Source organism: Bombina bombina, chromosome 5 (assembly GCF_027579735.1).
Source record: "Bombina bombina isolate aBomBom1 chromosome 5, aBomBom1.pri, whole genome shotgun sequence".
Classification (NCBI taxonomy): Eukaryota; Metazoa; Chordata; class Amphibia; order Anura; family Bombinatoridae; genus Bombina; species Bombina bombina.
This window is the reverse complement of record NC_069503.1, coordinates 576588310-576616265: the sequence shown is the minus strand read 5'-3', so window position 1 is coordinate 576616265 and position 27956 is coordinate 576588310. Positions and strand designations below refer to the sequence as shown.

The window sequence follows — 27956 nt, the reverse complement described above, 5'->3', positions numbered from 1 at the left end:
GGCTCCTATGTGATTTAAACAGCACTGCTCCTCTTCTATCCTGGCGGTGGGGATCTTCTATCTTCATCCCGGCGGCGCTAGACTTTTTTTGTGTGTGGTAACTTAGTGGGTGTTAGGTTAAGGGTGTCAGGGGGATTAACTGGGTAAGGGGTTTAGAGGTTAGTGGGTACATAGTGATGGGGGTTGTGGTTATTAAAGAGTTAATAGTGTAGAGGGGGTTTTGCGATGTGGGTGTGTGGTGGTTTAGGGTTTAATAGTCTAGAAGGGTATTTTGCGATGTGGGGATGTGGCGGTTTAGTGTTTAATAATGTAGTTGGATACTTTAGGGTGGAATGTGTGGCAGTTTAAGGGGTTAATAGTTTAGAGGGGTAGATTGCGATGTGGGGGTGTGATGGTTTAGCGGTTAATAGTGTAGTTGGGTACTTTGCGGTGGGCTGTATGGTGGTTCAGGGGTTATTAGAGGAGGGGGCTTATGGTGATTTGAGATAGCACGCAAGTATGGGTGTTTTTTATCCCCACTTTTCTTGCTTCATTGATGTCTATTTGGGAGTGTGTTAACGTGTTCGCGATATGTTACCTTCTGCTTTTTGCGCATGTCGGGTTAGCGTGTGGGTGAAAAATTTCAACTTGTAATACGCGTGCTACCCTACGCGAGCAAAGAGCCAAATGTTGAGTGCAAGCAGGATCGATAAATAGCGCTCCATTCATAATCTAGTCCTTTGTGTGTTGTGTTCAATATTTTGACTTTGATTCTGTAACATATAGGGTCCACTGTAAGAACTAGCTGAGATGTACAGGTGATGCTGACCTGCAAGAAAGATCATTGAGTCTGACAGATTTCTAATAGTATATCTTCTGTCCAGTCTACAACACATGAATCATAATTAGGAAAGTATTTAAAGGTTTGTAAATTAAAAGTAGCGATCATTTTAATGGTGATGATTAGATGCCAAATCCAATATGGCCCCAAATAACAAATCAGTCACTTACATTTAACATATTAGTGGTGTAACATTTGGGTCCAGATTGTTTAATGTGCAGATGTGAACAGTTTCCTTTTCATACGCCATGTGCCTACTCACTTTTATCACTTCCTCAAACAAATATTACTCATACTAGCGGACTCAAGCTTGTTGATTTAGGGGATCGATGAGCCCACATTTCAGATTGACATAAGAAGTTAACCACCATAGAGCTAATAGCAGGTCTAGCATCTGTTCTAGTACCTTCTCTTCAATTTAATGTTGGAGTGCTTGCTGTCTCTCTACAGTTTGCTTTATCTTGCCGTTCTCTTTGACCACTGCTCTTTAAACATTAAACCTATAGATAATATAAAATTGTTTAATTACATGTAGTAAAAAAAACTTTGCAATATACTTTTATTATTTATTTTGTTCTCCTTTCCTGTAATTTGATTCTGAATATTTGGGCTTTCCAATTCATGTTAAACATGGAAGTGAAGACACAGCAGTATTCCACACAGTCATTGGTTACACACTCTAGTAAGCCATTTATAACCATTCATAATTGGCCTCAGCAGAAAAAGAAACCTAAGTTACAATATGGCCGCACCAACTGCTTTCTGAACATCAAATTTACCCTTATTTTTTAAAAAATATTTAAAGAACTAATATAATTTTAAAAAATACATGTACAAATTATTCTCAGGCTAATCTTTGCTCTAAATACATCATTCAAGCAATTATATATTTTGGGCCAGATTACGAGTGGAGCACTATTTAGCGCTTTTGCTAGTTCGCTAATTGCACTAGAAGTAAACTTTATGCATGCATTGGGTTGTGCTGGTATTACGAGTTGAAAGCACAAAATTATCGGTCTCGCACTAACACGACGCGTGCAAATAGCCAATCATATAATATATTACGCAAATGATTACCTATTCCCCCATAGTAGTCAATGGAGCAAAAAAACATCCTAACCCGAACGCATATTCTCAAGTGCGCTAACCCGACATGAAAATATGTATATTTAACATTCTAATGTTCTGCACATAGTAGCATATGTTCCATTTATGCATAAATATATATTCCTACATACTGTATATCTGATGGTATTTCGGTACAATATATATTAATACCTATATTTGTACATGATTATATATATATATATATGAATATATATTTAGAAATACTTAGAGCATATTCCCCTGCAGAACATTGGAATGTAAAATATTTGCAGTAAATACACAGTATAAAACTTTGCCTAAATATGAATTTTCATGTTTTCATCTACTTAACTTGCCAAGGGATCTAATGCACTTTTTTATTATTATATGTCTATATATGTGTACATATGTGTTTATATGTGTGTGTGTGTGTATATATATATATATTTGTGTGTGTGTGTGTGTATATATATATATTTGTGTGTGTGTGTGTGTATATATATATATATATTTGTGTGTGTGTGTGTGTATATATATATATATATATATATATATATATATATATATATATATCTCAATTGGTGTGTATGCACTCCCACTATCTTAAAAACAACTGCCAGGCTGCTCTTATGGATAATGCAAGATACGTGAAAAAAGCACTCACTGGTCCAGCTACGTCTGTGACAACAAAATAACTTTTATTAATGTGACGTTTCAGGACAGAACAAGTCCCTTCCTCACGAATCATATATATATATGATATATGTACACACACACACACACATATATATCTGTAAATACATATGTACACACACACACACACACACACACATATATATCTGTAAATACATATGTACACATATATATATATATATATGTGTGTGTACATACACACACACATACATATTTAGACATGTATATGTATATATCTCTATATTAAAGCCCTTTGCCTGTTTTTTTTCTAACACCCTAGACCTCATATTTTTGAGCCTTTATAACTTTTGTGTGCAATATTTTTTAAAATAATTTTTATTAGATGGTGTAACTGTACTTTAGAATGTATTTTTGATGTGTTTTGTGACACTTTTTTGTTTCACATAACAGTTAACCACATCTCTGAGGAGGCACTAACCCGACGAGCACTAACTTGAATTGCTCTCAAGCGTTCGCATTTACTTTCAATTTGTAATTCCAGCGCAATTTAAATTGTGTGCAAACGATTGTGAAAACCCAATATCACTTGCGCACAAACTTTTGCATTCCACTCATAATCTGGCCCTTAGGGGCCGAATTATCATTGTGCAAGCGGACATGAATCAATATTGCGGATCATGTCCGCTGCACATTGATAAATGCCGACAGCATACGCTCTCTGCATTTATCATTGCACCAGCAGTTCTTGTGAACTGCTGGTGCCCCCTGCAGATTCATGGCCAATCGGCCGCTAGCAGGGGGTGTCAATCAACCCGATCGTATTCGATCGGGTTTATTTCTGGCGATGTCTGTCCGCCGCTTCAGAGCAGACGGACAGGTTATGGAACAGCGGTCTTTAGACAGCTGTTTCATAACTTGTGTTTCCAGCGAGCCTGGATGCTTGCCGGAAAAACACGGGGCATCAAGTTCCATACAGAGCTTGGTAAATATGCCCCTTAGTGTTTAATGTCCCTTTAAAGTCCAAAATGAATGCAAAATGTACATATCGGTAAAGATAATACATTGGAGCTTTTCAAATTAAGCTCAGGCTGAGATCTTTTAAAATATTCATTTTCCCTTGTACCAGTCATTTTTTATACAGAGAAAGTAAAGCGGAATATTAAAATTATATGAAACTGCTAATTGCACATCTGACATGAACTGCTATTTTTAGTTATGAGAAAAAATTGTGTTCAGACACATTAAGCAACCTCTATCAATATTGAATAAATTAGCAGCCATGTTTTAATTTGGCTTTTGTATGTCTTTAGTTTGCTTTTGTGTATGTGTGGAGAATGAAAATACCAAAATTTTGGGGGGAAAAAATAATGATGGTCTTTTAAAGATTTTTAAGTGTTTAAGTACACCAGATTTTCCACTTATATTGCCTTTGTAATTCAGATGGAATAACCAATTCATGCAAGATCTTCTGTTAGGTACAGAGGACATAAACATAATGGGCCACATTACGAGTGGAGTGTTTGCATACCAGCGATAAAAGGGTTTAAGGCAGGTGTTTGCGCATGTCGGGCTTGCCATTGGTATTACCAGTTGAAAGTAAACGCGATCACTTGAGTGCAATCGCAATTTACGCTTGAATGATTACCATGGACTAACCAATCCCAGGACAGCTGTTTCGTGGTTTTGCCACTCATCAGCTGGGAGTAGGTTGAATCTTGTCCTGGGATTGGTTAGAATCACTGTACTAACCCAAGCTAAGCATAAAAGCTGTGTAATGCAGCAGTGCTATGGCATAAAGGGAAGTCTGTCTTTAAAAAGCAGACTAAAAGTAAAAAGGTGAGTAATTGTGAACCTCATTTGCATATCTTACCCAGATTCCTTTGCTGCATTGGAAACATAAAGCAAGTCTTCTGACTTGTTTAGATTTGTAAATGGTTTACACAAGTTATTTTCTCTATATTTTGTATTTAGTGGAGGATTTTAAACTCACTTTTCGCCTCCCCATAATTTTAATTGTTGTTATATATATATATATATATATATATATATATTTATATATATATATAAAAACACACATATATTGTACCAAAAAATCATCAGCTATATGTAGAAATATTTATTTATTTATGAATCAATGGAACATATTCTGCTATTTGCAGAACATTTTAATGTGAACACACGCGTGAATTTCCAAGTTCGGCTTTTTGCGATCGACAGGTTAGCGCGCAAACAAAAACAGTTTACTTTCAACTCATAATACGAGAACACAACCCAACAAGTGCAAAAAGCTTACTTACTTAAGCCGGTTGTGCTGTGCATTGCTCAAGTTTGATGTATGGTTTGCGGCTGTCGATTTTTTAAAAGAGGAATAAATGCTATGTTTTATATATGAGCAGAGTTTATCCTTTGTAAATACATATATTCACATATAAATACATTAATATATATGTACACACAAACAAATACATCTTTAGTAATGTATGTGTCTCAATGTTAAAGTCTTTTTTTTTTCCTAACACCCAAGATTTCCAATCTTTGAGCCCTTATAGCTTTTGTGTGCAATATTTTCTTTAAATAATTGTTACTAAACATTGTTAATATGAGTGTAACTGTACTTTGTAATGTATTTTTGTTGTGTTTTGTGCAACTTTTTTGTTTCGGAAACGAGTTTACCACAGTTTTGAGATTGCAGTAAGGATTTAAGCATAAAGGACGATTAAGCTAGCATAATCACGATTTCGCTCCACTTGTTATATCAGCAAAATAAAAATGGCTTGCAAAAACACGATTGTGCTAGTGTAAAACCATTTGCGCCTCACTTGTAATCTAGCCCTAAATGTTTAAAAAGCATTTCAGACTGCTACTTTATTTGCAAAATTTGTATTAATTTTTTTTTTTTTTAAATTCTTTTTATTAGTCAGGAACAAATACAACAGGTACAATCAAAAACAATCAGATGCAGGTTATTGGAAGATACAAGATACAATATAAACAAGTACATCAAGATGATATCGGTTCCGGAGCAAGACATGATGAAGTGCGCTAACAAAGTTTTATTCTATGATGAATAGTGAGTCGTACCTCCGAGAGTGAATCAGATAGACTTAGTGCATCTAAATAGGAGTCTTTTGTAATCACAGGTTAAGGTCCGTCATATCTGCCCTGATTTTGCAAAATTTTCTTTTTTTTTTAAAACATCTAAACAGTGCATAACAATATGTAACATATAACAACATGCTAACGGATTACTCAGAAATTACTCTACTTGGATGGAGGGGCATGGGAAGAGGGATGAGGGCGGAGGATGGAGAGAGAGAGGAGAGGAGAGAAAAAAAAAAAAAAAAAAATTAGAAAAGCATAATTTCCGTTGGGAGGGTCGCGCCGTTGGCACGCTCATTAGGGGGGTCAGGTTGCACCAATGATGCATCACCACCCTCATCAACATTGAGAGAGGGCAATATTTCGGAGTGTAAGAATGGTTTTAGGATTTGGTCTTTTAAATCCTTGTGTAGGGTATTTATAAACGGGCACCATTTTTTCCAAAACGGCCTTAGTCTACGCATCGTATCCAAGCGTGCATCATATTGCTCTATGTATAGCTGTCTGATTAGTAAACGTTTAAACTGAGCTATAGTTGGGGGGAGTTTGGAGGTCCATCTAGACAAGATGCACTTCCTTGCCAGCAACATGCATAATGTTAGTATCTGATGTAGTCGTTTATGTGCGTCGCCCCACTTAAAGAGGTAAATCTCTGCTGTTTTTATCTCTATTTCTATATGAAATGTGGTTTTAACCCAGTATTGCATATGACCCAAAAAGCGTCTGATAATCGGGCAGGCAAACCAGTAATGTAGGAAAGAAGGGGATACACTGCTACATTTAATGCATTGGTTAGGGTACCGATCACTCCATTTAGATAGTCTATGAGGTGTGATATAATCCCTGTGGAGTAGTCTGACCTGCGCCTCTCTGAGCGGAATCGCAAGTGTAGCCCGTCTTGCAAGGTCTAGGCTGTCCGTTAAGTCTTGTATTGTCACTGCAGTTGAAAAGTCCGCGACCAGTCTCGCCAACATATTGGTTTGGATTAGGGCCTCTGTTTGTCTTACCAGGCGGGTATAGAAGTGCGAGAGAGAAAATCTCCCCACCTGAAATAATGTCTGCGCTATAGCGAAGGGCGATGGGTCCCAGAAACCAGTGTTGGTTGTCTGTAGGGACGTTGCATAGTGTCGCAGTTGGAGATATGCATAGAAATGCCGCTGCGGGATCTGGTATTTAGCCTGTAGCTCCTGAAAAGAGCGTATGGTACGAAGCAGAGGGTCCAAGACATCCCCCAAAACTCTGATACCGAGAGTTTTCCATATAAGAAATGGTTCATGTTCGCTTCCTGCCGGGAAGTCCGCATTCCCGGAAATTGGTATGTACCTAGGGGGAGGGCTGGCTACCCCCAAGAACTTGTGGATCATTTGCCATGCTTTTAGCGGGTCTCGATATAGCACACTACAGGCAACTGCAGGTGGGAGGGACAATAATTTTGCATACGGGAGGTAGGCCGGTTTCAGAGGTGCGAGAATCGCTTCCTCCAGAGCCGGTTCAGAGAAATGATTCGTAGCTAGTTGCCAGTCAGTTACCAGCCTGGCCAGCGCCGCCCAATTGTAAAGCTTTAGATTAGGGAGACCCAGGCCGCCCCCCAGGAATGGGAGGTGTAGTTTGTCAGCAGCAATCCGTGATTTACCACCTCTCCATATAAATCGTGATAGTGCATGGGTGAGGATCTTTAAATCCCTTTTTGTAATCAAAAATGGCAACATGAGTAGGGGATACAAAATCTTGGGTAAGATTGTCATTTTAATCAGACTGATACGACCAGATAAGCCCAGGGGGAGGTTAGCCCAGTTTGTCAGTAAGGAGACCAGCTCTGAACACTTGGAAGATATATTTAGATCATACATTTTGGACGGGTCCCGATGCAATTTAATACCCAGGTATGAGAGTCCTCCCGATATCTCCACAAAAGGATAGGAGTGATTCACATTCTGGTGTCTCTGCAGCCACAGAATCTCCGACTTTGCGGCGTTTATTCTGTAGCCCGAGAAGGTGCCGAAGTCTGCAATTGTGTGTAATATATGGGGTATATGCGCGGAGGGCGTATCCACAAAGAGCAGCATGTCATCGGCGTATAACGCCAAGTGCAGGGAAACACCTTTTATCGTTATTCCAGGAAAAATTTGCCGCAGCTTCAGAGCCAAGGGCTCCAATGCTATGTTAAAAAGTAACGGCGACAGAGGGCACCCTTGTCTGGTGCCTCTCTGTAATTGAAAATCTGATGAGAAAAGCCCATTCACCATAACCCGTGCTGTCGGGTGCTGATACATTTTGTTTATAATCTCTAGGAATGGACCCCTGAACCCGAATTTGTACATGGAATCTACTAGGTGAGGCCACTCCACCCTATCGAAGGCCTTCTCTGCATCCAGGGATAGCAGGAAGGCCTCCGATTTGACCCCCTCCGATCTCTCCTGTCCCTTCAACCAGTAGTGCTCTATGACTTGCAGTACCCTACGGAGATTCACCACTGATGAGCGTCTGAACACAAAACCCGTTTCATCAGGGTGTACAATGTCTGGAAGGACTACTTTTAGTCTGTTCGCTAAGATCTTCATGAACAGCTTGTAGTCTGTGTTCAGCAGCGATATTGGCCTGTAAGACCCTGGTAAGGAGAGATCTTTCCCTGGCTTGGGAATAAGTGTAATGTGAGCCGCCGTGAAATTATTGGAGGGAGATGCTTCCGTATGTAGGAAAGCATTGTACAGATTGGTCAAAGTGGGTGTGATTTGGGGTAGAAGCAGCTTATAAAATTCGGCTGGTAGGCCGTCAGGGCCCGACGCCTTACCCGTCGGCAGGGACCTTAGAGTAGATGTCAACTCCTCCACAGTTATGGGGGCATTGAGTGCATCACTCTGCTCTTGTGTTATTTGAGGGAGTTGCATCGATTGCCAAAATCGAGCCTGAACACCCTCCGGGGCTCTGTCTTGGTTTGTGTATAGTTCTGCGAAGAATTGTGCAAAGCATTGTGCTATGTCAGCCGGTTTAGTGTGTGTCACGCCTCGTGATCTAATTGCTGCTATGTTAGTCCTAGATGTCTGCGGCCTTGTCAGAGATGCGAGCATTTTACCTGCTCTGCTCCCGAACCTGTAATATCTGCCCGTGGACTTGAGTAGCCCAGATGCAGTTTGTTGTTTCATAAAGGCCTCCAATTCTGCTTTACTCGCTATATATGTCTCATAGCTTGCTTTAGTCTTAGCTTGCAAGTAAGATTGGTAAGACAGTCCCAACTGCCTCTGTAAGGATCGATATTTATATTGTGTGTTATATCGCAGCTTCGATACATAGGAAATTATGGCCCCCGCAGACACTGCTTTCGCCGTGTCCCAGAAGAGCTGTGTGTCATCTACATGAGCAGCGTTGTCAGTGGCAAAATCTGTCCAAGTGTGTCGCAAGAATTTAGTGAATGCCTCTGAAGTAGATAAGTATGTAGGGAATCTAAGGATGTTCCTATTGGACCGCGGCCCCCGGGTTCCCAATGTTAACTCCACAGGTGCATGATCTGACAGTAGGATGTCGTGTATTTTACACCTATGAATGTGGGTGATTAAGTTACAGGCCGTCATGAAAAGGTTGATTCTGGATAGTGTGTGTTTAGCTTTGGACAGGCATGTATAATCTTTGCCTTCCGGGTTCTGCAGCCTCCAGATGTCACAGACCCCCAGGTCGGCCTCTAGCATACCAAAAATTTTTGTTTCATATCTAGCTTTATAGTTTGATTTGGGGTCCCGAAAAGAGTGCGGTTCCAACCAAAGTCTGTCTAAGGTGTGAGTAGGTGAAATATTAAAGTCCCCCCCCAATTATCAGGTTTGAGCCTATGTGTGGAGCTAGGTGTCGTGTCAAGTCAGTCCAGAAGCCCATCGCTCTCTGATTAGGGGCATAGAGATTACAAAATACATATCTCACTGAATTTACCATGGCCTGTACTATCATATGTCTACCATCCCTATCAAAATAAGAATTTTCCACCTTAACTGAGACTTTCTTCCCAAATGCAATGGCTAATCCGCGACTGGCACTAGTATGTGAGAGGAATACTACATGTCCTACCCAATCTCTCTGTAACTTCTGATGCTCTATATCTGTTAGGTGGGTCTCTTGTAATAGGGCAACGTCCGTACCCAGCTTCCTAAGATGTGTGAGAATAGCCTTACGCTTTATGGGGGAGTGAATACCTCCCACATTCCAGGTCACTACTTTTAGAGACATGTCAAGTCATAATATGTTTATCAGCAATGAGAGAAAAAAAAAAAAAAAAAAAAAAAAGGGAGGGGGGGGGGGGGGGGGGGGGAGAAAAGGGGAAGAGAGGGAAAGGGCATGTACGGGGTACCAACACAGTAATATAACATATAACAAAGCAGCGCTCAACCTATAAGAAGGCATAGGTCCAGTATAAAATGCATAGAAAGAAGTAATACACACATGATGTAGTGAAATAGTTAGGCATAGCAGCAATCAACATAATGTGGGTCTCTACCTTAGAGCAACCTAATCATTCTAGACCAGACTCTAGGGGCAAAGTAGGGGAATGTACCATAAGAGGCAAGGGGGCCCGGTTACCGTGTGTATGTATATAGGCAGATATACATAGTAGGGGTATGTGTGTCACCAATGAGTTCCCGGAGCAGTTACAGTAGTAACATTTTCCAGCAGAAATTAAGATAACCGCTCTGTAAGGAGTTATAAGGTAGCACCAATGACTGTTTGCCTTCTGAGGTGTGGGCCGTCTATATGGTAACCTAGCCAGTTGTCTGATACTATCCCCAGTGAGAATTCCCGCATAGTGCAGTGTTGCATAATTAAACCCGCATATTTGGAGCTCTAACCCCACTAAGCCACGCAAAATTTGTATTAATTTAAAGTCATTCTTAAAAATTTGGACATTTAGGGCCTTTTTGCGCACGTCAGGTTGTGTTCATATTGTGAGTTGAAAGTAAACTGTTTTTGCTTGTGCACAACAAGAGTAAAAAAAAGCCGAACTTAAATACAGCAGGTATTTAGTCAATACTACTCTGAACTTTATACCACCCAGGAGACAGACTCAACACTTAGAGACAAGTTTTGGGAGGCTATATCTTTGCCATCTCTGTCGGACTCACAATGACTATCACTGAACGCAAACATTTCCCTAAAAGAAATACTTGCTGCCATAGGGAGACTCCCCCTGGAGAAGGCCTCTGGACCAGATGGTCTCCCTGGGGAGTTTTACAAAATACTACAACAAGAAGTGGCCAGTCCACTGTCTTTGGTGTTCAATGATGTTCTACAGGGGAAAGCTACTTTATCCCAGAGATTTACAGAAGCAAACTGTTACAAAAGCATTAGTTTTCATTGTGTACCATTAAGTGCTATGTGACAGACCCTTCGGTCAGAACTGAAAGAGTTAACTTTGTTCAGCTTCAAGAAGCTATTTTCTAAATACAAGTTTGCTGGCATCAGCTCTAATTAAGTGTAGTGATAAACATTCCCATTGTCTAATCACCTCCAGAGTCAGACTGCTAGTTGGACTGCATTGTTTTCTTGTGTGTAACTTGTTATCTGCTGAAGTAATGTAATGGCCTGTCAAAGGGCGTTGTCTCTCTATCTAAATGTACCAAATGTGTGATTGGGGATTTTATTCCTCCCCCTGAGAGTGTCCTTTTCTTGCATGTAACCTCAATAAAAACCAGGCTGGGTGTTCCAGCACCTCAGACCTCTTCTGACCCTCTAACTTGCAGCCTTGACTCATGTTTGTAGGGGACAGCTATAATCTCTACAGGGATTGCCATGCTCTTCATACTCCCTTAGCTACTGAGGTCTTGTAAGAGCTCTTGTTCCTGATCCTGCTTCGCTCTACAGAAGGAAGAGGTTCACCTACTGGAGCCTGGTCGTAGGTCCAGGGCGCAGAGCAGACGGCGAGATACCAGCCCAGCAGCGGTGGCTCGTAGAGTCTGCATTACTTATGGTGGCTACGCAGTAGTTATGGTGTCTACGGTGCTGATGATCCTTTGGTGAGCGCTAGGAGCATCCTTTTCTACGGTCCAACTTCCAGCCAGCCTGGAGGCAACCGTAACACAAACATTAGTCTAAATCTTAATCCAGACAGGGATCTATTGGCCCCCGAATCTTATCGTCCGATTTCACTAATGAATTTGTTCACGAAAATTGTTCACGAAAATCTTAGCCGATAGGTTGGCGCTGCTACTCCCGGAGCTTGTTCACACTAGTCAGAAGGGATTTGTGAAGGCTAGGTCATCGGTGATTAATGTGCGCACACTACAGTTTCTGTTAACGCATTACTGGGAGGACGCAGGTAAACACCATGTAACACAGTCAGAGGAGGCGTGTGCCTTGCTTGTAGATGCAGAGAAGGCCTTCGATAAGCTCCTCTGGAGCCATTTGTTCTATACCCTAGAGCGATTCGGGATAAGAGGGGATTTTTCAAGAGTGCTGCAAGCAATATACTCCACCCCACAGGCGATGATACTGGGGAACGGGGTAATATCCCAGCCATTTGTCCTGGGTAGAGGAACAAGGCCGGGATGCCCGCTTTCGCCTCTCCTCTTTGATCTCGCATTAGAGCCCCTTGCAGCGAAAATCTGGCGCACCACCAAAGGCCTCAAAATAGGAGATAAAACTCCACTTGTCACTCTTTGCAGATGACATGGTGTTATATATTCAAGACCCCAGACTGAATGTTCCATTACTAATGGATATTGTTACAGACTTTAGCCATATCACAGGTTACAAGGTTAACACAGATAAGACATTGCTGATATGGCTGTCACATGCTAATGACATTCCTGACCTCCACTACGGCTTTAAACTAGCGGGGAATATCTTTAAATACTTAGGAATCAGACTTTCGCGGAATCAGACAGATTAGTATGGTATAAACTACGCACCTCTTAAGAAGGTTGCTTCGGATCTTACTAATCATTGGGCAAAACTACCATAACCATCTTGGGCAGGATAGGACTTATTAAGATGATTCTTTTCCCTAAGCTACTTTATATTATGCAGATGCTACCAATACTCATACACAAAACAGATTTGGCCTTCTAGAAGTCCCTTTTCTTTTCTTTAATTTGGGCTAATAAAAAACACAGAATTCACTCAGTTAGAATGATGAGCACAACTGACTCAGGGGGTATGGCTGTTCCAAATGTGGAATTATACTGCTGAGCAGCACAGGTGAAATACGTACTTGACTGGATGATGGGAGAAAGTCACTTTACGATTCTGGAATTGGAGCAACATGCGATTCAACCCTGGTCACTAGCCACACTACTGCACTTAAAAATTAGACAAAACAGACAAGCTACTGACACATTACCCCCTCCTTCTACAACCCCTTCGGGCATGGAGGAAACTATGCAACAGACTAAAATGTAGTCACAAAATCACTAAATATATTCCTTTGCAGGGGAATCCTCACTTTCTGCCAGGGATGACTACACAGACATTTAAGACATGGAAGTCTTTGGGAATAGACAGGGTGTTTAAACTACTAGAGGGAAATGGAAAAACCATCTACATTTACACACCTTCAAATGGCCTATAAGTTACCACGAGCACACCAATTTTGCCTACCTCCAGGCAAAACACTATATCCCTGGATTAGTCAATTTGGGGGATTTCCCTAGGGATAACAATGGAATTGATCAATTATGCAATCTCTACACGCATGGATGCACATCTATTTCCCCAACCTATAAGACATTGCTAGCTTCTGACAATGAGCATACGTTAGAACATGCTAGTAAGAAATGGTCTGAGTTCCTAGACACCCCTATTTCCAAGACTCAGATCCAAAACAGCATCCAGAAAGTCCAAAAAGCCATGTTGTCAATGGATATTAGAGAATCACACACTAAATTTTTTTAGTTTGCGTATGTTATACCTAAGCTTTATAGGAACTGGAAGAGGGATTACATGGGGAACTGCCCTAGGTGATCACAGGCTCAAGCAGATCTGATACACATGATATTGGAGTACCCCAAATTGCCAAAATTCTGGGGGATGATCCATCACTGGCTGCGTACCCTAAATATTCCTGTTGCTACATTCACACCACAGATGGTCATACTCCTGGACTGTCCTGACCTCAATAAGAGTGCTACAGTATTTACACATAACGTTATTCTTCAGGCAAGGAAAATCATCCTTAGACACTGGATAGATAAACACACCCCAACACTGTCGCAGTTAAAAAAAACGAGATACATACCCAACTGCTATACAAACAAGCTGAAACCATGGGAGATATAACTAATCGTACAGCTCGCTTCATGAAAAAATGGGAGGCATACTTACACTCCCTAGACCCATCCCAGCAAGCGAGAATACTATACCCCCTATGCAATTCCGAATGTATATTGGAAGCTCAATTGAGAGGAGATTGGCGGGTGGATTTCAGAGAACAGAAGATGTTCTGCTTATTAGGTATAGATAAGAGTTGACAGGAATTTTGGAACTGACACCCTAGGGGGGAAGAGACGGCCGGCTGGCCATGTATAAAAAAAAGTGAGGGACGTGCCTTGCTAATATAAGACTTACTGAATATTATATATTTTGTTTACTGTACTTAAAGAAACTAATTCACATGTTGCCTTTTGATGATGTTGAACCCCAAGTTGTGGGGAATTTATACTTATGTCAAGTCCTTTCACTGAATAAATAAAGAATTAAAAAAAAAAAAAAAAGCCGAACGTAGAATATTGTTCGTCCGATAAACTATTCACCCATAAAATCCAATGGAGCAAAAAAGTGGAGAAACCTAACACCCCACTCACACGCAAACCCGATCCCTTATTCTCATGGGTACTAACCCGACATGAAAATATGTATATTTCACATTCCAATGTTCTTTACATAGAAGAATATGTTCCATTTATTCATAAATGCATATTTCTACATATATCTATCTATCTATCTATCTATATATATATATGTATATATATATATACACATGATTAGAAATAGGTATAGATATATACAGATATATATAGGAATATATATTTAAAAATACATAGAACATATATCCCTATGTGCAGAACATAGGAATGTGAAATATTTACAGTAAATAAACACTATTACACTTTATTAAATATGAATATTGTATAAATATGCTTTTTTATGTGTGTGTGTGTGTACATATGTATTTAGGTGTTTATATGTGTATATATGTCTGTAAATACATATATACACATATAAATACATAAACACATATGTATACATATATAGACAATTTTTATGCGTTTTGTGCAACTGTTTTGTTTTGCAAAACAGTTAACCAGAGCTCTGAGGTTGGGCTTACCCTACGCGTGTTAACTTCAATTGTGCTCATGCGATCGTATTTACTTTCTACTTTGAATATGAGTGGAAAACCTGACGCGTGCAAACAGCCGCAATAAACACCTTATCGCTCGCACATAACTGTTAACGCATCACTCATAATCCCTCTTTAAATGTCTCAACACTGGTTATAGAGAGCCAACTCGGTACCGTTTACCTTCATTTATAAGTTCTGCCATGTTTGTTGTCATACAGATTTCCAAACCCACTGCTAAGCAAAATAAAATAAACAGGAAACCAATTTATTTTTCCCCAACACAACAATTTCTGCAGACAGTGATACAATCACGTGGTATTTTTATGACTGGAACAACAAGCCATAAATCAACTAATGCTTCCATTAAGTACAAACAGCAGTCACTGCACATTTCCTATCTTGTGTCATATCTTACATTAGTAAACTGGATGCAATATAAATCAAATAAAAATGTACCCACAATATTTATCTGTGTGCTCATATATATAGTATTTGATTGGTATGGAAAATGATTACAAAATATATATACAATAAAGGTTTTTGTTGCTGTTTTTTTTTTTTACAAAAAATAAATTAAAAAAGGACAATACATTACAAATAGAAATCTATTTCTGGTATACATTTGTATTGCTTATGGATCAGCATGGTATATGAATATATTTGTTATTAAATCTACATTAATATTCTTTATAATTCAGGGAAAATGCATTTAATTCTAGCAATTTTAATTACATTTATTGATGCACTGAATTAATTATGGATATTTAAAGTAAATTAAAACAATTGATTTTTGCAAATGTGAGTTAAAAAGGAAAATATTGCAATTCCACTATTAGTTAAAAATGAAAGTTGCTGTTTGGTTTTAAAAAACCTGATGAATTATTTAGTATGCCCTTCCACAGCTACATGCATTTTAAATTAAAGGGACTTTCCAGTATAGCACTAAAATACTAAAGGGACATAATACTCAAAACTGAAATGTTTTGAATAGGAACATTTTATATATATATATATATATATATATATATATATATATACACATATATATATATATATATATATATATATATATATATATATATATATATATATATACATACACACATATATATATATATATATATAATACACTCTTCCGAAAGCTTGTCATCTTATAAATGTATAGTTAGTGCAATAAAAAAGTATCATTGATCAATGCAATACTCTTGTTATTTTGAGATATATATATATATATATATATATATATATATATATATATATATATATTGGTAAAAATGTTTCTAGTTAAAGCTATCACTGTTCGTTCTGCATATATACATATGCTGTGCATGTCAAATACACCTGAATTCAAACACTGCACTTGCTTAGTGGGTGACTTCTGAAACAATGGGCAGGGCATACAGAAAATGTATATATATATCTCCCAACATTTCTTCCAAGACTGGGAGGTCTAGACTGAGTGAGGAGACTTGTGGGTGGAGCTGTAGAGGTTTTGTTTGTGGCACTGGACAAACCATGGATTGGAAAGGGAAGATTTTTGGTAGACCTTGGGCAGAGTCTGAACAGTCCTTACTTTCACTTTGAAAAAATTGGATATTTGCCCTGAAGGGAAATCTGTGGGAGTGGCAGAGGGGCAAAATGCCCAATCCTGCAATATTTGGGACAGTTGGGAGATTTGTATATGTATATGTATGTATGCTATAAAAGGATATTTCAAATGTTCATCATTATGTCGCTTTACAATTACATACACAATAAATGGTTAAAGGTTTTACTTATCCAAGGGCGGCTCATCTAACAAATGGAAATTCATTTAAAAAGGAAGCCAAAAATCATGTAAGCTGCTATACAATCATTTTGAAAGATTTGTAAGTTGCATGAAAAATAATACTTGAACATATTTTGTCATCTTACAAATCTAAAAAAAGCATCAAAAAAGCATATTGTAAATATGTCCTAAGGTGCAGAATCACATTTCTGTATGGGGATAAAACTGTCTAATAGACTTTGTCTAATTGGATAACTGTACAGTTAGTCATCTCTTGATAATTAAATATATTTGTACAACTCAAGTTATTGAAATTGTGCAGAATCTTCCTTTGTTTTAATATAAAGGGTTATTTTGATTATGTAAAGTGATTCCTTTCTGCTTATTATTTTCTGGAAAATTTACAAAAACATTTTTTTTTTGCATTTATATTTTTCAGGGTGAAAAAGGGGAGCCAGGTGCAATTATTGCTGCTGATGGTTCACCACTTTCACAAGGACAAAAGGTAAAGAGATCCCGACTGTATTTACGCATATTGCTGGCCGTTAACGAATAGTCAGTTATGCATTTTAAAACTCTTTTCTTAAATGAATTCTAAAAACATTTATTTCTACTGTATCAATAAATATATGTCAGTTTTATACATCTAAGCTATACGTATATAAATCTGACTTTCAATATTTTACAATAACAGAGAAATTGTATTAAATATTATGGAAATATTTTAAAGGAATATTGTAGTCTAATACTATGCTCATGTTTATTAGACTGTTGTATTATTAAAATAAAACATAGTTGTGCTCAGAGATAGCAAACGCATTGACATGCTGAGTGAGCCAATCAGCAGCTGCCGAATGCACGGCCTTGTGAAAGTGTAACACTCTAAAATCTGTGCAAATCCAGATTTTAGTATGTTGCACTTTCACAAAACGAAACCTAGTTCCGAAAAGATCCAAAGGCTGTGAGTGGCCGCATTCTGCGGCTCCAAAATGCACAGGCCTATATAGCCACCAGTCATTGCCCTGTTCAGGAATGTGCCTTGTGTATGAATTTAACTATGTGTTTACCACCACAGCAGGCGGTAAACACATATAACAGTTTTATTTATAGTGTTAATCATTTTCAGACTGCTTTAAACATCTGCCGATACAAATAATGCTATTTGATAGTTTTATTTTGAGTCTGCTAAATTACTTCAAATGAAAATAATTTGCTGACAGTTTACATTTATTATTATTATTATTATCATCGGTTATTTGTAGAGGGCCAACAGATTCCGCAGCGCTATAAACAAACGGGAAGTACAACAAAACAATTATAGGGATCAAATGGGTAGAGGACCCTGCCAAGTGTTGCACTGTTGTAGTCAGCTCTTAAGAAGGTGATCTACAAACAGCTGGACTCTTAGGCTTACATGCTACATTACATTACGCTCAATAATGGCTTTCCGCTTGTCGTATGGGCTCTAATCTTTATCAGCATCTTCTAGGTTAAATAGTTGAAAATACAGTTCAAGATTGGAATTTCAAATGTGAAACTTACATGTTTAATTAATAATATCATAAAATCAAATCATAATTAAAAATGATGTTTCCTGTGATATTTTACATAACAGTTGCCTATATTTCATAGTTATATTCTTCTTCTAAGATGGTGGCAAATTGGTAGAGGGGGAGGGTTAGAAAGCTGTTTGGGGGAAATCAGGGAGGTTGGGGGGTAAAAGGAGACCCTAAACTGCAAAAAATATTAAAAAAAATAAAATATATTTTTTTAAAAAGCAGCCTTTTATTTTAGTACTGGCAGACTTTCTGCCAGTACTTAAGATGGGGGTGACAATTGTTGGGTGGGGGAGGGAAGAGAGCTGTTTGAGAGGGATCAGGGGGTGGGATGTGGGAGGCTGCTCTCTACACTAAAGCTAAATTTAACCTTACAAGCTACCTAATTAACCTCTTCACTGCTGGGCATAATACAAGTGTGGTGCGCAGCAGCATTTAGTGGCCTTCTAATTACCAAAGAGCAATGCCAAAGCCATATATGTCTGCTATTTCTTAACAAAGGGGATCCCAGAGAAGAATTTACAACAATTTGTGCCATGATTGTACAAGCTGTTTGTAAATAATTTCAGTGAGAAACCTAAAATTGATGGCATTTGGTGATAAAATGGTGGCATGAAATGTAATAAAATGGGCCTAGATCAATACTTTGGGTTGTCTACTAAAAAAATATATAGTTTTGATAGGTAAATATGAAAAAAGGCTCTATTTCTGTTTAAATGTAGTGATGGCAAAATTGCTCTGGTCTTTTGGGGAAGTTCTTTCTGAAGTGCCCGGTCCTTAAGGGGTTAAGTGTTAGTAATAGTTAGTGGTTAAATTTCTTAACTAATTAATTGTAATAACTAAATTGAGCTTTGTATTAAAAGGAACAGTCAACACTAGATTTTGTTGTTGTTTAAAAAGATAGATGATCCATTTATTACCCATTCCCTAGTTTTGCATAGCCTGCACAGTTATATTAATACACTTTTTACCTCTGTGATTACCTTGTATCTAAGCCTCTGCAAACTGCCCCCTTATTTTAGTTCTTTTGACAGACTTGCATTTTAGCCAATCAGTGCTCACTCCTAGGTCACTCCACGTGCATGAGCTCAATGTTACTTATATGACACACATGAACAAACGCCCTCTAGTGGTGTAAAAATTTAAAAATGCATTTAGAGGCGGCCTTCAAAGTATAAGAAATTAGCATATGAGCCTCCTAGGTTTAGCTTTCAACTAAGAATAACAAGAGAACACAGCCAAGTTGGTGATAAAAGTAAATTGGAAAATTGTTTAAAATTACATGCCCTATCTGAATCATGAAAGTTTATTTTGGACTTGACTGTCCCTTTAAATCGAGCATGAAATAGCATATTGCACACAATTAGTATTTCTCAACTTGTAATCTAGCCCGTATAGTCTTTTTAATGAGAGCATGGTCTGCCTGCTAGTGCTATTGCTCTCAAAGGATTGGGGCAGCAGAGAAAGCATAGTCATTCTTTTATGAACTTCTGGGTGAATTATTTTGCAAATATTTTCTGTGCTTTGTGTAAAGCAGTCTGTCCTCTAGCAATTGCAATTTTGTATGGGGAATAAATTAGTTTATACTTTATCCACTCCATTCCTTAAGCATAGACTATAAAATAAATAATTTATCACAAACACATACAGAAAATATAACTATACTGTACTTGGAAATAGGATCCCCATAGACCTAATACTCAAATAGATAAATAATGCAGACTTTTCTAGTTCTAAATAAAAAGTAAAAAATTCATTACAGACCATATATAAATGTATATATAACACTACACAAAACCCCAATGTCAATAAAATTCCCAGGCATCCCTGAGTAAAATAAGTCCAAGTGAGAAATGTTTCATTTAAATAATATATGTAAATAAATGAGAAATTAACTGTCAACACAATATTACCATTATATTGATGAAGAGCATGCATTTAATTATCATAGGCCATATTACAATGTTCTGTGCAAAAATATTTTTAAAATGTTTTTGGGGAGGTTAAAAATGTAAAAACCTAGTTATCATGACCGCTCATACTGTATGTTGTTTAGTCTCCTTTTTAATGTTAAAAAAATTAGGCAGTCTTAGACTGTTTTAATTTTTAAGACACAACTGTTACTGTTTTAAGTACATACACACATTTATATACTGTACATATTGGGCTAGATTATGAGTGGTGCGCAAATTAACGCTCCCACTTCAGCGTTAATTGCGCTAGAAGTAAGATTTTTGCACTCGCCCGGGATACGGTCGTATTATGAGTTGAAAGTAAATTGTTTTTGCTGTTGCACTAGCCCGACAAGCACAAAAATCCGAAGTTAGAATATCCTATGTGAGTTCACATATTCCCTCATTCAGTCAATGAAGATCAACCGATCGAATATTCTCATTTGCGTTATACGAGTATTTCACATTCCATTGTTCTGCACAAAGCAGAATATGTTCTATTTATTCATAAATACATATTTCTATATATATATCTGATGTTTTTTTGGTAAAATATATATCTATACCTACATATACAAAACACGGAAGGGGACTCCACTCTCGGACAGGACTGGGTACACATCCCCTGACCCTGCAACATTCACAGCCCTGGGTGCACAATAGCACTTTCTGGAAGCTGCACTGTCCCCAGAGTCACAGGCAGTTAAGCCCAGACAGGTCCAGATGCAAGGCCTATAGGGAAAATTACAAAACAAATGAATACAGCACACAGAGAAAGTCCAGCACTCAAAAGTTCTAAGCTAAGATTAAAAGCAAAACTGGAAGAGATAGTTACCGCATCTGGCCAAATGGGACAAGCCCAGGTACCACATCAAGGTCTCTTCCAAAACCTGGGTCCCTAAACAGCCACACAATGCAAGCTCTCAATCCAACAAACTGGCAACAAGTGAAAGGTGCATAAGCTTATGTAATCACCCTAGACATATACAAAACACGGAAGGGGACTGCACTCTCAGACCGGACTGGGTGCACATTCAATGACCCTATATATATATATATATATATATATATATATATATATATATATATTTATATTTATATCTAGGTATAGCTATATACAGATATATATATATAGGAATATCTATCTATAAATACAAAGAACATATTCCGCTATGTGCAGAGCATTGGAATGTGAAGCATTTACAATAAATACATAATTAAAACCTATATTAAAAATGAATATTGCATACATATGTTTTTACATGTCTTCATCTACTTAACAGCAAAGGGCTTCATTACACACACACACACACACACACACACACTTTAATATATATGTCTAATGTGTGCACATATGTATTTGTGTCTGTAAATAAATATATACAAATATAAATACATACATATGTACACACATTAGACACACACACACACACACATATATATATATATATATATATATATACATACACACACAGTATCTCACAAAAGTGAGTACACCCCTCACATTTTTGTAAATATTTTATTATATCTTTTCATGTGACAACAATGTAAAGTAGTGAGTGTACATCCTTTATAACAGTGTAAATTTGCTGTCCCCTCAAAATAACTCAACACACAGCGATTAATGTCTAAACCGTTGGCAACAAAAGTGAGTATACCCCTAAGTGGAAATGTCCAAATCGGGCCCAATTAGCCATTTTCCCTCTCCAGTGTCATGTGACTCATTAGTGTTACAAGGTCTCAGGTGTGAATGAGTAGCAGGTGTGTTAAATTTGGTGTTATCACTCTTACACTCTCTCATACTGGTCACTGGAAGTTCAACATGGCACTTCATGGCAAAGAAGTCTCTGAGGATCTGAAAAAAAGAACGGTTGCTCTACATAAAGATGGCTTAGGCTATAAGAAGATTGCCAAGACCCTGAAACTGAGCTGTAGCACGGTGGGCAAGACCATACAGCGGTTTCACAGGACAAATTCCACTCAGAACAGGCCTCGCCATGGTCGACCAAAGAAGTTGAGTGCACATGCTCAGCGTCATATCCAGAGGTTGTCTTTGGGAAATAGACCTAAGCTATGAGTGCTGCCAGCAGTTCTGCAGAGGTTGAAGGGGTGGGGGGGTCAGCCTGTCAGTGCTCAGACAATACGCCGCACACTGCATCAAATTGGTCTGCATGGCTATCGTCTAAGAAGGAAGCCTCTTCTAAAGATGATGCACAAGAAAGCCCACAAACAGTTTGCTGAAGACAAAGCAGACTAAAGACATAGATTACTGGAACCCTGTCCTGTGGTCCAATGAGACCAAGATAAACTTATTTGGTTCAGATGGTGTAAAGCGTGTGTGGCAGCAACCAGGTGAGGAGTACAAAGATGTGTGTCTTGCCTGCAGTCAAGCATGGTGGTGGTAGTGTCATGATCTGGGCCTGCATGAGTGCTGCCGGCACTGGGGAGCTACAGTTCATTGAGGGAACCATGAATGCCAACATGTACTGTGACATACTGAAGCAGAGCATGAACCCCTCCCTTCTGAGACTGGGCCGCAGGGCAGTATTCCAACATGATAACGACCCCAAACACCTCCAAGACGAGCACTGCCTTGCTAAAGAAGCTGAGGGTAAAGGTGATGGACTGGCCAAGCATGTCTCCAGACCTAAACCCTATTGAGCATCTGTGGGGTATCCTCAAATGGAAGGAGGGGGAGCGCAAGGTCTGTAACATCCACCATCTCTGTGATGTCGTCATAGAGGAGTGAAAGAGGACTCCAGTGGCAACCTGTGAAGCTCTGGTGAACTCCATGCCCAAGAGGGTTAAGGCAGTAGTGGAAAATAATGGTGGCCACACAAAATATTTACACTTTGGGCCCAATTTGGACATTTCCACTTAGGGGTGTACTCACTTTTGTTGCCAACGGTTTAGACATTAATGGCTGTGTGTTGACTTATTTTGAGGGGACAGCAAATTTACACTGTTATACAGGCTGTACACTCACTACTTTACATTGTAGCAAAGTGTAATTTCTTCAGTGTTGTCACATGAAAAGATATAATAAAATATTTACAAAAATGTGAGGGGTGTACTCACTTTTGTGAGATACTGTATATATATATATATATATATATATATATACATACATACACACACACACACACCACACATACATACATATCCATCTTTAGACATGTATATGTATGTATGTCTATGTTAAAGCACTTTGCATGCCTTTTTTTTTTTTTTTTTTTTTTTTTAATATTTTTTTATTGAGGTTTTGTATAATATACATAAAACATAAAACATAAACCGCCTTTCAGGACAAGAGAATGTTACAAATACAATTGAGCAACTTATTTCAACGCTGATACAAATCACATTAGATAGGCAGATGGAACCTCGATTTTACAATAGATTAGTGTAAGTGTCTGACCTATTGGACTCAGATATATATCTCCTTGTGAGCTGCACAAAGAGAAGGAATAAGCATAGCCTTTTTTGATGTGATTTGTGACACTTTTTAGTTTTGCAAAACAGTTAACTAGAGCTCTGAAGTCGCAGTAATCATTCTAGAGTAAATCGCAATTACACTCAAGCAGCCACGTTTACTTTCAACTCATAATACGAGCGATAAGCCCAACGAACACAAACCCTCGCGATATACCCCTTATCGCTCGAGCGCAAACGATTGCGCTCCACTTGCAATCTAGTTCATATTATTACCGGAATGTTCATTTATTATTGCAGTTAATTATTAGGGGGTTTAAATCTATTAATGATAACATTAAACAAAATTATATGGAATTGTTAATTACACAGATATTTTTTTTTTTAGTAGTGGTTAAATAAATGCATTAATTTAAATATCAGGCATTATCATTATCAATACTAAATGAAATAGCCCTGGTGTTGTACATTTTTCCTCTGGCCACATATCTTTTGCTCCCATGAAAGCCTGTAAAATAGTATTAAACACAAATGCTACAGGTTTAAAAGCTTAATTAGAAAAAAAGCACAAAAAAAAAAAGTCCAAGGATGTTATAGATTGGAATCTGGGCCATAGTCGTTTTATACAATAATTTGCAGTGGTCCTAAATGTATCAAACGTTCAAGCTCTTATTTGCATGCAAGCATCTCTTGTACAGTTAGTAAATAGCAGCAGCACATAAAACAAAAGTGATTGGTCAGTACTTTACACAATAGTGAGCCACTTGCCATAATAATCATACTTATGTCTGCAAATGCATTGCCTCCATTTGCACACTTGATTGTATTGTACAATATTCTCAGTCTCTGTACTGTCCCACAGCTGTCAGGGTAACATACAAAGATTGTAATCACCCCAGAGACTATTTGTTACCATTAACATCCATCACAGTGCAAATGCATATCTCACAAATAATAACTGCAAATAACTTAAAGGGACAGTCTAGGCCAAAATAAACAGATAGAGCATGTCATTTTAAACAATTTTCCAATTTACTTTTATCACCAATTTTGCTTTGTTCTCTTGGTATTCTTAGTTGAAAGCTTAACCTAGGAGGTTCATATGCTAATTTCTTAGACTTTGAAGGCCACCTCTTTTCAGAATGCATTTTAACAGTTTTTCACCACTAGAGGGTGTTAGCTCACGTATTTCATATAGATAACACTGTGCTTGTGCACGTGAAGTTATCTGGGAGCAGGCACTGATTGGCTAAACTGAAAGTCTGTCCAAAGAACTGAAACAAAGGGGCAGTTTGCAGAGGCTTAGCTACAAGATAATCACAGAGGTTAAAAGTATATTAATATAACTGTGTTGGTTATGCAATACTGGGGAATGGGTAATAAAGGGATTATCTATCTTTTAAAACAATAAAAATTCTGGTGTAGACTGTCCCTTTAACTCTTCAATATCTAGTGCACATAAATCACACCAGTATATTGCTCAAGCACCCACTTACATAGCCTTGCGCTTGAGTACACACACAGTTCCCTGCATAATATATATGTAGTGCATGTTTTGGTAATCCTTTCTTCACGGCGGTGTTTGAGAAATGTGCAAGATGCAATGTAAATATTACTTTGTATAGCTAAAATAAATAACATGAAGAGATCTATGAAACTCTAAATTATTTTTTTATGTTTACAAAGTATATTTCAGCAATTTTATAGGTGCAATGCAAAAGTAGACATGTGCGATTCGTTTCGGATCGATTCGGAAAATTCGGAGATTCGGATTGATTCGAATTTCCGAATGAAAATACTGCCGAATCTACCGAATAAATCCGAATCAAATCGAATACATCCGAATCGATTCGAATACATCCGAATCGATTCGGATGTATTCGGTAGATTCGGATGGCCGTGTATTACACTAGTATTGTAAGTATATTAGGTTTTATCACTCTGCTATGGGTTAAACCTAATATACAGTACATAATACTAGTGTAATACACAGCACATCCCACCTAACACTTACCAAAATTCAGAATTTCCGAATCGATTCGAACCGAATCGAACCAAATTTTTTCCGAATCCGAAATAATCTGAATGAATCCGAAACAAATTCATTTGAATTTTTCCGAATTTGAATAGATCCGAACCGAAACAAATTTTTCGAAGCTGCACAAGTCTATGCAAAAGTTCTGAATACAACATATTGTTTTAATCATTTAGAATATAAACTCTCTTCAATATATTTTATCTTCTATCATCTGCATTGGACAGTCTTGGATGTATAAATGAGCGTCTACACTGTTTATGCAATGAATGGGTAAAACGTTACAGGGTCAGAGTCTGTCCTTCATCTTCTCCGGAACAGTAGTAAAGATAAGAATTTTATGATTTTCATTACAAGAAACACAAGCAAAATAAATAATGAAAGAACATTACAAAATTGTTTTACTAAACACAGTTAAAGTAATGGTAAAGCCAAGCGTTTAACACAGTGGAGATTCATTCATCAACCGGGTAAAAAAGGGTGCTAAACTCACCCTTTCTGTGCCGTTGCACATTGATAAATTCAGCGGCTCCGGCCGCCCGTGGCACAACGATCTTCTACCAATGAGGTGCCACTTGCACCTCTGAACCAATAGCGGTGCGTGCATACGGAAACCTCTCAGCTGACACGCACCGATATTGGTTCAGAGATGCAAACGTCACCTCATTGAAGAAGATCGTTGTGCCGTGGGCGGCTGGAGCCGCTGTATTATGCGCTGTTGTTTAGGGCGTTGTTAAATGCTTGGATTTACCATCAGTTTAAGCATTTTGGGCCAGATTACAAGTGGAGTGCTAATTAACGCTCCTGCTCGAGCATTAACTGCGCTAGAGCATACAAATGTATATATATACAGTATATATATATATATATATAAGTCTGAGGACGGGTCATTTCGGGCCCGAAAACGTTCACTACATAAAGTGACTACCTTTATGCAAGACCTTTGGAGTGCTTTTCTGTTCTTCTCTCTCTCTCTCTCTCTCTCTCTCTATATATATATATATATATATATATATATATATATATACATACATAATTAGATATGTGTATGTATGTATGTATGTATGTATGTATCTCTATGTTAAAGCCCTTTTTTTCTAACACCTGAGACGTCATATCTTTGAGCCCAATATTTTCTTAAAATATTTTTTATTAGATAGTGTTAATATGAGTGTAACTGTACTTTTCAATGTATTTGTTATGTGTTTTGTGACATTTTTTGTTTCACAAAACAGTCAACCAGAGCTCTGAGGGGGTTTATCTCATCTGTTTGCACACGTCAGGTCTAGTGCTGGTATTACAAGTAAATGTGATCACTTGAGCTAATTTGCAGTTAACACTCCTACATTTAGACAACAATCAGCAAGCACTACCCAGGGGCTGAACCAAAAAGGGCTGGCTCCTAAGCTTTACATTCCTTCTTTTCAAATAAAGACAGCAAGAGAACGAAGAAAATTTGATAATTGGAGTAAAATAGAAATCTGCTTAAAATCGCATACTGAAAGAAAAAACATGGGTTTTTATATACCTTTAACTTTTCAAAAATATTTAGCATAAAATGTTTCTTTTTCTGTGCCACTTTCATCCTTTGTTATATGAACTATGGCAATGTTTATAATTATCTTTTATGTCTTTTCTAGGGTGAACCTGGGATGCTGGGACCACCTGGACAAATGGTAGTTACTAATATTATAAAGAAAGTTGATAATGTTTAATTATTTCCATTACTTATAAGCATAACCATCTAAAACAAAAAAATTCTCATCTAAAATACACTGAATTCTTCCCAACAACTTAATAAGTTTTATTATGTGTCACCTATAGTTCGACAACAGAAGACATTTGCCCAACCAATGATCAACCAAGACATTTTTATAGAGGAATAATTGATGCTTTGGCGCCATATATTGAAAAACTTGTTTAAACGATACTGAAGGGAAATTAACAGTAACATGTTGACTCTTATATCAGGTTTTGATACCATGAACTTAAATGCATTAAACTCAAATTTAAGAAGAGTTTTCAATTTCTAATTTAAATTTTTTTGTGTGTGGATTATTCTATCATATAAACCTTGTAATTGTTCTACTTAGAAAGATTTACAAAAATACCGGTTTCTTAAAATGTTTAGTATAACATATTGCCAGTTTTATTTTATTTATTTTTTTCAAAAAAGACTGACCCAGTTTTTTTCTTTTCACATAAACATGCAAACAGGGCTGAAAGGATTATTATCAT

At 37.8% G+C, this 27956-nt stretch overlaps 1 protein-coding gene across 2 annotated transcripts in view; it reads left to right on the top strand.

Moving 5' to 3' along the window:
• Positions 1-27956, top strand: part of LOC128660597 (collagen alpha-1(XV) chain) — a 674535-nt gene that overhangs the window by 462364 nt on the left and 184215 nt on the right. For both annotated transcript variants that reach the window (XM_053714523.1, XM_053714522.1), the window contains exons 25-26: positions 17183-17248; positions 27359-27394. In XM_053714523.1, the coding sequence (XP_053570498.1) occupies positions 17183-17248; positions 27359-27394 (102 nt within the window). The remainder of the gene's footprint in view (positions 1-17182; positions 17249-27358; positions 27395-27956) is intronic.